This window comes from Lepidochelys kempii, chromosome 3 (assembly GCF_965140265.1).
Source record: "Lepidochelys kempii isolate rLepKem1 chromosome 3, rLepKem1.hap2, whole genome shotgun sequence".
Lineage (NCBI taxonomy): Eukaryota > Metazoa > Chordata > Testudines > Cheloniidae > Lepidochelys > Lepidochelys kempii.
The window spans coordinates 59,628,807-59,644,675 of NC_133258.1; the positions used below are offsets into that span (position 1 = coordinate 59,628,807).

A 15,869-nucleotide genomic window follows, 5' to 3' on the forward strand; every position below is an offset into this window, starting at 1 on the left:
TAATGAGCATGTGCTAAGGTCCTTTCCAGATTTAGAAATAAGTTACTGCAAACTCTTGAAAAGAAGCTGGTATCTATGCCCCTTTTAATAGCATATTAAACACGTCTGTGAGAGGCCTACCAATCTGTCTTTACATATTTATAATTTATCAGCCCAAGGTTCTGCTGATTTTCATACTTTTTATGGTGAAGACTGGTTCCTCTCTGCTCAAATATCTCCAAAAAAAAAAAAAAAATTGAAATCAGAGGGTTTCCTTTTTTCATATAACTTACTACTTTTTCTAATATCTATTTTATTATTCTCTAAAGATCTTTTATAAGAGGTTTTAAAGCCCCCTCTGTAAATTTTGGGATAGATAATTATTTGCTTCCCTCTATTCCAGACTGGATGGATAATATAGTCAGATGGCATTCCTTTTAGTTTTCTAATCAATAGATTATTCTTTTTATTCGCTTCCTCACACTATAATTTATTTCATATACCTGATGGTTCTTTGTGTATTACCTGTTAGTAAAATGTTTAGCATTCCCCTTAAATTGGTTGAAAATCTTGTTCAAAGCAGTCACTTTACGACAAGATTCTGGTTTTTAATGTTCAGAATTTTGTGATGAATTAGTAATGTCACTTTTTTCAACCAAAGATTGATTATTTATAGAGCTATCATCAATGTTTCACTTGAATTCTAGAGAGGGCATCTTTATATGGTGTTTATCAACATATTTGAAATATCTTATGAAATGATTCTTCTCTGGATCTATTAATAGTCAATAATAACCTCTTAGTTTTCTGCAAAATGATTTCCAGCAAGATTAAAATTCAGTTTGGTTGAAGAGCGATCTGGACACATAATATTATGTATGACAGCTTGCAGTTTTTAGGAGGATAGGCTTAATGCTAATCATTAACACTATCTTTGTGTAAAGTTTCTGGATGATGGTAAAATTGAGCACTTTTTTATTTGGATTATGGCTTTTCAACTTTTTCTCTAAATCTCATTGTTTATAAACAAATTATGAGGATAATGGAATTTGTATTTCTCTTCAGTCTCTAGGATTTAATACACAATTAAGATCTCTTCTTTGCAAGAAGTCTAGTATTCTAAACTATTTTGTTTAAAAAAAAATTGTTTGGTAATGGATATAATTTGAGTTTATTTGTGTTTCTTCAATTTTTAAGTAGCTACTGAATATTAGCCCTACCAAGAAAATATCCTAATTTGGTTTAATTAGTAGAAATTTAATTTCTTTTGAAAAGAGAATACCTACTTCGTTTCAAAAATGTTGGTGGAGTTAAAAAGCCCCACAACAACCATATTCCTCTGACATTCTGTGTGTCTCTCCTTTTAAAAAAAAAAAAAAAAAAAAAAAAAAAAAGGGAAAAAAAAATCCTGTATGCAGGTAGTGTGATGCAGTCAATAAAAATAGAAAAAAAACTGTATCTTTTAATTACATTATATAGGCATTTAGTATTTATGGAGCATGTAAACCTCTGGACGCTAATTTTTTTTTTTTTTTTAACATTGCATTCTAATTTACTTAAGGCATATGTACTTTGTAATCTTTTGAACAGACTTAAAACAAATGTGTTCTTTAAGATCATCCAATCACAATACATTTTTCTGGTCCAAGTCATTACTTTTATTCCTCAAAAATTATGAGCATCAGAAGATCTATTCCTATTCAGTTTAATTTATCCTTTTGAGACTTTTTGTTGATTCAGGGGTTTGTTCGTTATAGTCCTCCCTGTTTTTTGCTCTTACTCTTCTGCTGATGTGTTCTGTTGATACAGTAATATCTAGGGGCCGCCTTGTGATAGACGCTGTGCAAGCAGTAAGACAATTCCTATACTGAAGAGCTTGAAGTCTAAAAAGAAAAGATCAGCCAATGGTAGGAAGGGAAATGAGAGGCAAAATTACTTGTTTAGGGTTACACAGCCGACCAATGAGAGAGCTAGATATAAAAATCTGTCTTCTGAATCTCAGTCCAGTTGCGTGTTCACTAGACTATATTGCATTTATTTCTTCTATAGGTTTTGGTCTTTCAACAACCAAGGTCCAGTTTGTAGCCACTCTTGCACATTTTCATGAACTGTACTATCTCTCTCTTATTAGAGATCTAGGGAAGTGCAACAGAACTCTTTTTTGAGGGAGTGAATTCCCATCCTTGAAAAGCAAATAAAAATGTAGTATGTGAAGGTTTTCCAATCCACAAAGATTCCATCGAAAATATTAAACCCCTTTCTTCCCTTGTTGTGACTGTGTAATTGAAAATTAGTTTTTCTTAACTTTTTTTTTTGCCATGATATCTCTAGAAAAGTTCTGATTCCATAATTGAAGCTAGAATACAATAACATTGATGACTAACCAGCTTGCTTTTAATATGGAGAAAAAGTTTGCACAATTCATACCCATACCAAACCTAACTATATGTACATTCTTGCTTCTAGAACTTTATTTGCATAGATAATGGAGTCCTCCTTTGTTCTTCATCCTACCTAGGAAGAATTGTAACTTGAAGGAAAACCTTCAGTGGCATATTTTGAAATTGTGCTGTAATCTCCCTAAGGTCTTTTTATCTAATTACAGAGATGCAGCAGAAAGGCCTGAGATAGGGTTACCATATGTCTGTATTTTCCCAGACATGTCTGGCTTTTTGGTTCTTAAATCGCCGTCGGGGAGGAATTTTTTAAATATCTAAAAACGTCCGGGATTTTGCCATTATTATTTTTCCCCAAAGAAGAGTTGATCATTTAAGAAAGAGAGTGAATGTTGGTCGCTCGAGCGAGTGCCCACTTTTCCCCCGCTAGCTCCCAGCACTTGCTCTGTGAAACAGTTGTTTCGCACAGCTGGGAGGGAGGGGGAGGAGGGTGGAGTTGTGGCAGGTCCGGGGGCAGTGGCACGAGCTAATACTACACCTCCCCTGTGAAGTGTCCTCTTTTTTGAAAGTTCAAATATGGTAACCCGTGTTAGAAGATCAGTATCCTATGAACTTCATACCTGTTTTTCCCCAACTCCCATTTCTCTACATTCATACTACTATTTCATTGTGCTATCACTGGCATATAGGTACGGGTTTCTGTACCCTTTTCATCTGGAGAATCCAGACTTAAGAGTTCTCCAGAGCCATATCCTAATTTGTGCGACTGAACTACTATTAAAATGAATATCTCTCAAAGGTAGACTGGTCTGTTTTGGTGGAAGTTTAAATACCTTAACATTTTTATCATGTAAACTCGCATCCTGAAGTGAAGCTTGCATAGTGAGTTTGACAGTAATTGAATCATACTCTTTTTGCCCATGGACAAATTAACCTTCTGCTTACAGGATAAATTTTAGGACTTTATTGTGTCTGGGTGTCCATTTTGTGTGAATGGTAACTTCACAAATGCTGGGAGAGCCAAAAGTTCGTATAACTTTCCCTTTTATGTAAACATCTCGTATACTAAAGGTTTCTGCATAGCATAACCATTTATGTAACCCCATGGGCATTAGGTTGGCCCCTTTTAAATATTTAAGTTTTGTTAACAGTACAATATTTCAAATTGCTGGTAACTTTATTTTATTCTCATTTCCTGTTCGTAGTTTTCTTTGTGCATTCACTTACGTTAGATTTGTTTGGAGATTAACATTAATATTGCTTGCTTATTATACTGCCCACTGTAATGTTTGTTTTTTTGGGGAGGTCTGTTTGTTTAAAAATACAAAAAATATATATATTTTTTAATCTGTGTATACTGGCTTTGAGTTATAGTATGGTTTTATGACTATTTTGCTGCCATTTTGCTGTATTACAGTATACCCATACTTTTCTCCCCAACTGTTTAGTGAGGCAAAACTGCTCAGCATAGATGAGAGTGATGGGTCCTTCAGTCCCAGTGAAGAAAAGAAGGCAAGTATTTTATATATTCAGTCATTAAAACACCTGTTAAATTTAGTTTTAAACAAAGTAGTATAGTAATCCCACTGAATTAAAAAAAATTTGAAAAATGGGTGAATGTGTTGCTTTTCTATGATGCACACTGCAAAAATATCTTGAGTTGCATTCCTTTAGTATGTTTCTCATTCTGAATTCCAGGGGGCTTGCTTGCTGTACAGTACTATATTTTCTTTTCTTCTGAACTCTGAAACTATCAGCATTTATGGTTACGTTTATCTCTAGACAACTACCAGTCTAAAACTAAATTATTTTTCCTTTGCGGAAAGACTAAATTTACTTCCTAATCTTTCTTGACCACATATGCTGATGTATTTCCTGGTTTTGAGTATGTGTGTATCTGCCAAAGGGAAGGCGGGGGAAGCAGTGAAGGGTGGTTGTGTTCTTTTGCGATTTTGATGGCAGGTGCTAAAGTATTTTGTTGGAAAGAAGTTTCATAAAGCTTGAAAATTTCAGTGTTTTGAGTAGTGGGTATGTGTAGGAAAGAAAGGCTGCCTTTCTCCCTAACAAATCACGCAAGAGATGCAACCCAATGAAACAGACCAAATGAACGATTAAGCAAATGGCTACAGGTGATGACTCCATAGATAATGAGGAATAGGCTGGATATGGCTATAGCAGTACTATTTAACTAGCAATAAAGAGCAGCCATCCATTATATTTTTAAATTGACAAGTTTATATTAATACAGGCTTAATAAATTTAACAGTAATCAAAAGGGAATAGTCCTCTATTAAGATATTTTCCAAAGCTCAAAAAGTCTGAGCAAGTAAAATGCTATCTGGAATCTGACAAAATATAGTTGAAATGCTGATATTATCTCAGAAAGACATCATCTTGGCAATGCAGAATAGTTTTATTTCCTATTTATTTACCTTTTTCTAGGTTTAAGGACATTGTAAAATTTTCTCTGTATAAATGGCATGTTCTCTTTTCATTTTTTGTAGTTCCTGGAATTATGCTATCCAGGACAAAACTTTAGACAGAGTTCTGAACAGAATATTATATGAAACATAATTTTAGTTTGAGTTATGAGATCTTGGGGAAAACTGTTTGAAGACCAAGGGACAGGATTTATATAGGAAACGGCTTTTGACTAGGTTTTTAGATAGAACATTAAGATCTTTAACATCTAGTACAAAGGCAACGTAAATATGGATTCCAGTGAGTATTCATATAAGTATTTCACAACTTAATAGTTGTATACTCTCATCAACCAAACATTTTGCTAATTGTCTCATTACAGTCACTACGCTGTCGACCAGGAACCGTTGGCACCAGTGGCGAGTACATAAAAACGTATGCAAGGCGAGGCAAAACTGGAAGTTATAGAGTTTTGAAAGGGAACTCAATTGGACTCAACATGCTGGCAAATAGCAAGAAACTGAGGTACAGAGTTTCCAAGTTTACTAAGTAATTGTTTAGTTAACCATCAGTTTTATTTAAACATGATATATGAATATCATTTTAGATACTTTTTTTTTTTTTACTGACCGGTGTGACATTAAGGAAACTACAGCAAAGACTCTCAGTTTGCACTTTGCTAATCTGTACAGTTGGCAAGTTACAAATAAAAGTGGTCTCTCCTTTTCAGCAAAATTTAAGATCTTTTAAAATTCCATTACTCTTACAAAATGTGTTACATACCACTTACTAGTAAATGCTGAAGGCTTTCTGCACAAAAGTAACTGACCCTGGATATTCACTTGTATCTGGACTAAGTACCATTCAAGACTGCTTCTACCATCACCCAGTCTCCCATTCATCACCCTGAGGTACAGAGTGTAATGTACTCTCTCTTGGTCATAGGCTTCTGCCTCTTCCAGGCCATCTCCAGCACTAGCTGCGATGTTCCTTCATTTTCCCTCCTATAGGACATTATATCACACAAGAACCACTTTGCACTACTTCAGAGCAAGTCTTCATCAACTCTACTCACTCTCAGATTCAGCCTGAGCTCTGGTCTCAAAAGAATTGAGCACAAATGCTGATATCTTTCTATCTGGTGTTCCAGCTGCTCACCACCACTGCTGGTATTCAAAACTGACAATCCTCCTACTCTACTCCTATTCAAGTTGTAACTGAAAGCAATAGCTATATGAAACACCAGCCACAGGAAGTTCATAATATAGTTAAATTGTTTCCAGTGCAGTCAGTTCCCATCCACCCCCTGTGCAGAGAAAAGATCACAAGACCACTACATCCAGTCAATAAGTAGCCATCCTATATAAAGTCAAACAAAGCATAACCTGAACCTCAGCCTTGTGTTGATAAGCAGTAAGTTATTGGTTAGTAAGTGGTAGTGTAGCCATGTTGGTCCCACGATATGAGTGAGAGAGGGTAGGTGAGGTAATATCTTTTATTGGACTACAATTCTGTTTACAGAAGGGACTAGCTTTTGAGCTCCACAGAGACCTAACAGGGCTTTGTGGAGTTCAAAAGCTTAACCCTTCTGCCAATGGAAGTTGGTCCAATAAAAGGTACTACCCCGCCTCCCTCTCTATCTTTTATCTTTCAAAAGCTAGTCCCTTCTGTAAATAGAATTTTAGTCCAATAAAAGATGTTACCTCACCTACCCTCTCTCACTGCTATCATGGGACCAACATTGCTACACTGCTATTTGTCTCTTATTAGTGAATATGACAGTTCCAGTGACTATCTTGTCATGGAGAGTCACTTCAGCTAGTGTGCATCATAGAAACATGGAATGACCTTACATCCAGTGCTATCTCGCCTCGTTTCCTCCCACTACTCTGTACACTAAAGACTCTTGATATGGAGAAAACAAATCTGTAAATGGTCAAACCATTCTGTTCCTAACCATACAATTTCCAGCTACATGTAGTCTGATCTGAGTCCTTGGACCGAATATAAATATAAGGAATACAAGAACTTCAGGCTGAAATGAGAAACCTCCTTGGCCCCAGATAGGAAGAAGCTGTTACACTGGTCCATAGCGAAACACCCATGAGCAGTCTGCCCCCCAAATTTGAAAACCTATGTGAAACTAACTTCACCTGACAGAAGAACTATATGCAAACTCGACTGCTTTGATTTAGCATTTCTCCAATAGCATGCAAGCGTGTAATGCGCATGGGTCAAACTCATCTCTTCTAAATTCTACAAGCAATGGAAGAGGAGTTGATTTTATTTTAATTTTTAATTTTAATTACTGGGGAGATGCTGAAATGCTACTCTGGTGAAGGACATATAAAAACCTACATCCATCAGATAAACAAAGTATATTTTTTCCTGCATTTGTTTTCTTTTGCTTATTTAATTTTGCCAAGTAGCAAGTACCTTGCAATGGGTGTTCCAATTATTTAGTGAGATTCTGCACTAAATGTTCATTTTTGGTGTAATTTTTCTGTAGTACAATAAATTAAGTGACTCAGATTTGCCTATAAAGGGTATTTCACTCTAACAGTTGTATATAAAGAACTATAAAGTAAAGTTATTTGTTTGGAATAAGCTTTAAATAGCTATAATTTACAATGCAAAAGTTTATTGCTACACGGAGATTTAATTAAATCTCCCATATCTAAAACTTCTCTGAACTCCATGAAGACTGACAGTAGATTTCTTTTGCAGGTGCAGAGAAATAGTTTCTTCTTTTCAGTTTATTCCATTAGTTCATTTGAATGATGAGTCCATTAGTTAAGAAACAAATGGGGAGTTGAAAAAGAAGGAAAGCAAGCTTTCTTCTTCCAATCTATGAGAGGATGAGATCTACTAGCTGTAAGATCTTACAGCATGTGGTGACCAGAAACAGTCAGCTCAGCTCACTAACTAGAGATACCACTCCTTTGTTTTAAGAAATGTTAGTTTTAATTGGAAAATTCATTTTGATAAACTTTTCCGTCTTATAGATATAGCACATTTAAGGTAGTTTAATTAGCTTAAAAAAATTAGTGCTGTTTTGCACTCTAGTAATTAAATTTGAATTTACATCCAAAAAGGGCTGGATAAAAACTGCAAGTAAAAATTTAATCATCCAGTAAATGAGAAATGCATCATTCACCATTTTCTAACATAATAAAAAAAAAAATTAAGAAACTGAAGGTAAGCTATATAGTTGTTCAATAAATGTGCATAGATACACTATATCTTCTTGGTTAACAAAAAGAGGCACCAAATTTAGCGTAAAGCTATATTTAGTTGCAGCTAAATTTGTTTTAATGGTTATCGACCAATGAGAATCAACCTTTCTTTAGGAAAATAAAGTATAAACGCAAAACACTGTTAAAATCACGAACGAAGGCATGAATGAAAAACACCACCTTGGCTGCAATGAACATTTTTGATGGTGTTGAAACTATTACTGGTATCTCTTACCGCTAACTGCTTTTCTGACTTCGGTCATTTAATCTGGTCAGGAATGTGATTATCCTACAAGCAGTTATCTTCGTTTAATACTGAAGTGCAGCATCTCCTAACTTTTATATATTACATGCATCACAAGAAAGGCCAAAAATATATTTTTCCTGTTTTTGTATATTTTGTTCTGTAGATTTACATAATTGGGACCAGTTTGTTTATTGTGAACATTAATGTGCCCACTGATGTACAATATGAAGGGTACTCAGTAGTAATTCTCTTGAGTTTTGGACATCTAATTCTCAGCAGACTGAAAAGTTTAGTCATACAATTAAATCACAGAATTAGCTGTGAGCAGATGAGATTTATGAAATTCCTGAATTCCTCAGTGATAGTCTGAGACCTTGGGAAGTCACTGTGCTTCAATTCCTCTCCTCTTCCTCCCCACCCCCCATTTGTAAAATGAGGATTATATAACCCACCTATATAAGATATGTTTTTAGATCGTCTGATGAAAAGCATTTAAATTAATGTAGCAGTATTGTAAATCAGTGTTTTTCCTAACGTGGGTGAATGCCTGGCAGTGAGGAGGATTGTGCAGGTTGGGTGAGCACTGATACATGGTCTCAGCTTTAATTTAAAAAGAAAAAAAAAAAAAGGTGTGTGGGGGGGTGTCTAGCTGTTATGGTTACAGTAATACGCATGCATTATAGAACTATAGGACTGGAAGGGACTTTGAGAGGTCATCTTGTCCAGTCCCCTGCACTCATGGACTAAGTATTATCTAGACCAGGGGTTCTCAAACTGGGGGTCGGGACCGCTCTGGGGGTTGTGAGGTTATTACATGGGGGGTTGTGAGCTGTTAGCCTCCACCCCAAACCCTCTTTGCTTCCAGCATTTATAATGGTGTTAAATATATGAACAAGTGTTTTTAATTTGGGGGGGGGAGGGGAGGGTCACACTCAGAGGCTTGCTATGTGAAAGGGGTCACCAGTACAAAAGTTTGAGAACCACTGATCTAGACCATCCCTGACAGGTGTTTCTCTAACCTGCTCCTAAAAATCTCCAGTGATGGAGATTCCACAACCTCCCTAGGCAATTTATTCCAATGCTTAACTACCCTAGCAGGAAGTTTTTCCTAAAGTCCAACTTAAATCGCCCTTGCTGCATTTTAAGCCCATTCCTTCTTGTCCTATCCTCAGAGGTTGAGAACAATAATTTTTTTTCCCTCTTCCTTGTAACAACTTTTTATGTACTTGAAAACTGTTATGTCCCCCATTAGTCTTCTCTTTTTTCCAGACTAAACAAAGCCAATTTTTTCAATCTTCCCTTACAGATCATGTTTTCTACACCTTTAATAATTTTTGTTGCTCTTCTCTGGACTTTCCCCAGTTTGTTCACATCTTTCTTGAAATGTGGTGCCCAGAACGATACAGTACTCCAGTTGAGGCTTAATCAGCACTGAATAGAGTGGAAGAATTGCTTCTCTTTTCTTGCTTATAACACTCCTGCTAATAAATCCCAGAATGATGTTTTTTTTTTTTGTTTTTTGTTTTTTTTTTTTTTGTTTTTTTTGCAACAGTATTACACTATTGACTCATTTAGCTTATGGTCCATTATGACCCCCCAGATCCCCTTTCCGCAGTACTACTTCCTAGACAGTCATTTTCCATTTTGTATGTGTGCAAATGATTGTTTCTTCCTAAATGGAGTACTTTTCATTTGTCCTTGTTGAATTTCATCCTATTTTCTTCAGACCATTTCTCTAGTTTGTCCAGATCATTTTGAATTTTAATCCTGTCCTCCAAAGCACTTGCAACTGCTCCTAGCTTGGTATCGTCCACAAACTTTATAAGTTTACTCTCTATACCATTATCTAAATCATTGATGAAGATATTGAACAGAAACTGACCCAGAACTGATCCCTGTGGGACCCCACTAGTTATGCCCTTCCAGCATGACTGTGAACCACTGATAACTACTCTCTGGGAACGGTTTTCCAACCAGTTTTGCACCCACCATGGTTGTAGCTCCATCTAGGTTGCATTTCCCCAGTTTTGTTTATGAGACAGTCATGTGAGACGGTATTAAAAGCTTTACTAAGGTCAAGATATACCACATCTACTGCTTTCCCCCCCCAGCCACAAAGCTTTCTTTGACAGGGTAACATGTCATCAGGTTGGTTTGACACACTTTGTTCTTGACAAATCCATGCTAACTCTTACTTACCACCTTATTATCTTCTTGCTGTTTGCAAATTGATTGCTTAATTATTTGCTCTGTTATCTTTCTGGGTACAGAAGTTAAGCTGACTGGTCTGTAATTCTCCGGGTTGTCCTTATTTAACTTCTTACAGATTGGCACTATATTTGCCCTTTTCCAGTTGTCTGGAATCTCTCCGGTCTTCCATGACTTTTCAAAGATCGCTAATGGCTCAGATATCTCCTCAGTCAGCTCCTTGAGTATTCTAGGACGCATTTCACCAGGCCCTGGTGACTTGAAGACATCTAACTTGTCTAAGTAATTTTTAACTTGTTCTTTTCCTATTTTGATCCAACCTCATTTTCACTGACATTCACTATGTTAGATGTCCAGTCACCACCAACCTTCTTGGGGAAAACTGAAACAAAGAAGTCATTAAGCACCTCTGCCATTTCCACTTTTTTGGCCCCCCCCGCTGAGTAACGGGTCTACCCTCTCTTTGGTCTGGTCTTGCTTGTAATATATTTGTGGAATATTTGTTCCTTTTATGTCTCTAGCTAGTTTGATCTCATTTTGTGCCTTAGCCTTTCTAATTTTGTCCCTACATACTTGTGTTATTTGTTTATATTCATCCTTTGTAATTTGACCTAGTTACCACTTTTTGTAGGACTCCTTTTATTTATTTTTTTTATTATTATTTTTAGATCACTGAAGATCTCCTGGTTAAGCCAGGGTGGTCTCTTGCCATACTTCCTATCTTTCCTACACAGTGGGATAGTTTGCTCTTGTGCCCTTAATAATGTCTCTCTTTGAAGAACTGCTAACTGTCTTCAATTGTTTTTCCCCTTAAACTTGCTTCCCATGGGATCTGATCTACCAACTCCCTGAGTTTTCTAAAGTGTGCCTTCTTGAAATCCATTGTCTTTATTTTGCTGTTCTTCCTCCTACCAATCCTTAGAATCATGAACTCTACCATTTCATGATCACCTTCACCCAAGCTGCCTTTCACTTTCATATTCTCAAACAGTTCCTCCCTATTTGTCAAAATCAAATCTAGAACAGCCTCTCTCCAAGTAGCTTTCTCCACCTTATGAATTAAAAAATTGTCTTCAGTACATTCCAGGAACTTGTTAGATAATCTGTGCCTTACTGTTATTTTTCCAAACAGGTATCTGAGTAGTTGAAGTCCCCCATCACCACCAAGTCCTGTGCTTTGGATGATGGCTAGTTGTTTAAAAAAAGCCGCATCCACCTCTTCTGCCTGGTTAGGTAGTCTGTAGTAGACCCCTACCATGACATCACCCTTGTTTTTTACTCCTTTTTATCCTTACCTGGAGACATTCAAGAAGTCTGTCTCCTATTTCCATCCCAACCTCAGTCCAAGCATATACGTTTTTAATATATAAGGCAACACCTCGTCCCTTGTTTCCTTGCCTGTCCTTCCTGAGGAAGCTGTTCCCTGTGATGCCAACTATGTCATAGTTGTGTTTATTTACTAGCATTTTGAATTCTTCCTGTTTATTCCTCATACTTCTCGTGTTAGTATACAGACATCTAAGATACTGATTTGATTCCCCTCTTCCAGTTCTGTCTCGTCTCTTCTTTATCCCTACTATAACAGCCCATGCTCTCCTCCCCCCCCACCCCCCCAAAAAAATTCTAAACCCTTCTCCCAGGTCTCCATGTTTTTGACTTACCTGTGGGCTTTGGTCACCTGCCCCCTAGTTTAAAGCCTTCCTCATTAGGTTAGCCAGTCTGTATCCAAATATGCTCTTTCCCCTTCCTCAGTAGGCGGACCCCATCTCTGCTTAGCAGGCCTTCTTGCTGGAACAGCATCTTCGCATCCTGGAGGTGAATGCCTGGCTGCATCTGTGTCTGCCTGGGCCCCACCCCTTACCCTTTACCAGAAGGATCAAAGAGAACACCACCTGTGCCCCCAACTCTTTCACCCTTACTCCCAGAGCCCTGTAGTCACTTCTGACCTGATTATAGGTAGAGCTGGTAGCAACATATAATTCAGGTTGCCAAACACCTTCCGTTGCAAGACCCTGTTTCATTTGTTGTTTATAACAACTATTCGGACTGTAATTTCCCATGCCGGATGTGTGCCTTGAGCTGCTTTTTTTTTTTTTTAATGTTTCAGCAAAATTCAGCCGTTTCTAAGAACAAAGTTGGGGAGAAATATATTATTTTGCCCACATTAAGTGCCTATGTCCATTTCATTAGGAAGTTTTATCATCTCCGTACTTTGAAATATGATCTTGAAATTTGGCAGGGCTGTCATCCTGCTGTCAGTCATGTGCCTTTTGTCACCCCCTGTCCAAATTGGCCAAGTTAAAAGCCTCCCAAAAACTGCAGTTCGCATATGCTTAATAGAGACTTGTTAGTTTGGCAGTTAAATTGTCTGAAGATTCCATTTGCACTGAGCATGCTCAAGCCCAGGGCTGTGGATGCTGAGCAGGTGTTTTCCTGCAGTTGCTTCTTTTGGTAGCCAGGAGCCATTGTAGCATGAGGCACAGGAACTGAAAGCAAGAAGTCTGTGTAGTCAGTGGTATGTGCACATTCAGTGGTGTGAGCACATCTGCCCCCTGCCACCAGGGATAACCTATTATACTGCATTCAGATAGTTGTCTTGCTTAGGAAAGGTGTTTGAGACCAAGAGCTATTGACTTTGATTGGCTCTCAGCTGTTGGCCCAGCTTCGTGTAACAATGGCTTTTCTACTCAAGGGCCTGCCGTCATGCAGGCAAGAGAGAGGTGTGGCTGGAGCTTCTCAGTTTTGTGTATGTCATAGAGGGGAGACCCTGTTTAAGAGTAGGGTTCTTCTTTGTGTAGGAGGGGGTGGAGATTAGGAGTAACCATCACCAAATATGAGGAGGACTTGCAGAAGAAAGAAGGCAGGAGAGACTCTGCTTTCCTGAAGTGCTTATGAACCTCAGACTCACAGAAAGGGTAAGATTAGTCCAAGGGAGGGTGTATCTCAGGACTTCAGTTATTTTCAAAGGTCTTTAACTCTCTAGAGTGCTTTGAGTAAAGCTTCTCTGGTTAAGAAGTTCCATTGTTAACTCTGTTCTTGTTTTCTGCCATGTTGTCCCCATGTTATCTAGTCAAGATAATTAAGTCCCAGGCAGACTGCGAAGAGCTACAAAAGGATCTCTCAAAACTTGGGTGACTGGGCAACAAAATGGCAGATGAAATTCAATATTGATAAATGCAAAGTAATGCACATTGGAAAACATAATTCCAACTATACATATAAAATGAATGGGGTCTAAATTAGCTGTTACTACTCAAGAAAGGGATCTTGGAGTCATTGTGGATAGTTCTCTGAAAACACCTACTCAATGTGCAGCTACAGTCAAAAAAGTGAACAGAATGTTGCGAATCATTAAGAAAGGGATAGATAATAAGACAGAAAATATCATATTGCCTCTATATAAATCAATGGTATGCCCACATCTTGAATACTGTGTGCAGATGTGGTCGCCCCATTTCAAAAAAGATATAGTGGAACTGGAAAAGGTTCAGAAAAGGGTAACAAAAATGATTAGAGGTACAGAACAGCTTCCATATGAGAAGAGATTAAGAAGACTGGGACTTTTTCAGCTTGGAAAAGAGACCACTACGGGTGGGGGCTACGATGGAGGTCTATAAAATCATGACTGTTGTGGAGAAAGTAAATAGGGAAGTGTTGTTTACTCCTCCTCATAACAAGAACTAGGGGTCACCAAATGAAAGTAATAGGAGGTTTAAAACAAAAGGAAGTATTTCTTCACACAACGCACAGTCAGCCTGTGGAACCCTCTTTGCCAGAGGATGTTGTGAAGGCCAAGACTATAACAGAGTTCAAAAAAGAACTTGATATATTCATGGAGGATAGGTCCAGTGATGGCTATTAGCCAGGATTGACAGGGATGGTGTTCCTAGCCTCTGTTTGCCAGAAGCTAGGAGTGGGAATGGATCACTTGATGATTACCTGTTCCGTTCATTCCCTCTGGGGCACCTGGCATTTGCCACTGTCGGAAGACCGGACACTGGGCTAGATGGAGCTTTGGTCTGACCCAGTGTGGCTGTTCTTATGTTCAAAGGTGTTAAATTAGAAGCCCGGAGTGTCCGCATCTGAGGTGGAGCTCGAAGGACTGCGTGTAAGCAGCTGAGGAAGCTCACAGGTTTTAAGCAGTGATTTGTGGGATTTAGAGTGGCTGCGTGGCAGTGCTCTATGGCCCATGGACCGCCCTCTGACAAGAGTTCTGAGACTGGGCATATGCTGTATAGACCAAAGCTAGAAATAGTGATTAGATTCTACCCAGACCCAACCAACTTGAATTTGGCGGCTGGGTCCACTTGCAACAGACTAGTGATTACGGCTGGGTACTGGGCTTGGTTGTAACAAACTGAGCCACTAATTAATAATGAACATAGTACAACTAAATTCAATATACTTGAGGGAGTAATTGTGCCAGTCACTAGCACTGTACTGAACATTAGGAAGGTCTTTAACCTTTTCCCTTTTTTTTTCCTTAAGTTAAAAACACATTGAAATCAAAAGTGAAATTAAAATCCTTACACACAATACAGCAGCTCCTTAAAGGTAGCACATTTCTTCCTGAACGCATTCATATTGCTGAACTAAAAAGTAAGGCGGAACAAAAATGCAGAACAAAGAACACATCTCTGTAATATATGAGGGTACAATGCAGACTGAGCAGCTTCCTCTCTAACCTGAGGTGCCCTTTACAATGCTTTCCTGCTGTAGCCATCAGCCTGGACTGCTCACAAACAGCCCCCAGCATGCAAGTCACTACTGGCTGTGTGTGTGCGTGCGTGCGCTGCAGCCAGCCACACTTTAGCTCTTACCAGCCTTGGTGATACTGCAGAGTGACCTAAACAGACTCCCAGTCTTAGATTTTTCCCCAGAAATGTATGTCCTGTACTGCCCAGCCCTCTTCTGGACTTAATATAATACAAGTTTATATTAAGTTTGTTATTGCTTCAGTAGAAATAATATGCACATAACATGCCACCTCAGATGGAGTTTCCCACACATTTCAGTTTAATCACATTGGATTAGATAAAACAAATGTATTAACTACAAAGAGATTTTAAGTGAGTTTAAGTAATGAGGCATAAAAGTCAGAAATGGTTACAAGAAAATGAAGTTAAAATACTACCGGTGCCTAACTTAACAAATTTTCTCACCATATGCTTTCAGCAGTATTACTGACCAAATTTCTTAGATCAGGATCCCTTCTCCCAGAATTCAACAAATGCTTCCTTTGTTGCTTCTGGTGCCATGAATGTGGTGGGCAGGGAGAGAGAGGGTGTGCTTAGCTATATTTGTTCCTCCTTTTTATAGTGTCAGTCCCCTTATTGAAAAACATGTTCAGCCGAGATTCAGGAGACCAAATCTATGTGGAAG

The 15,869-nt window shown here is 38.0% G+C and overlaps 1 protein-coding gene across 12 annotated transcripts in view; it reads left to right on the forward strand.

Annotated features, from left to right (window-relative positions):
* SENP6 (SUMO specific peptidase 6) overlaps positions 1 to 15,869 on the forward strand; it is a 158,857-nt gene that overhangs the window by 28,455 nt on the left and 114,533 nt on the right. For all 12 annotated transcript variants that reach the window (XM_073336489.1, XM_073336496.1, XM_073336486.1 and 9 more), the window contains exons 3-4: positions 3,824 to 3,887; positions 5,179 to 5,321. In XM_073336489.1, coding sequence (XP_073192590.1) covers positions 3,824 to 3,887; positions 5,179 to 5,321 — 207 coding nt within the window. The remainder of the gene's footprint in view (positions 1 to 3,823; positions 3,888 to 5,178; positions 5,322 to 15,869) is intronic.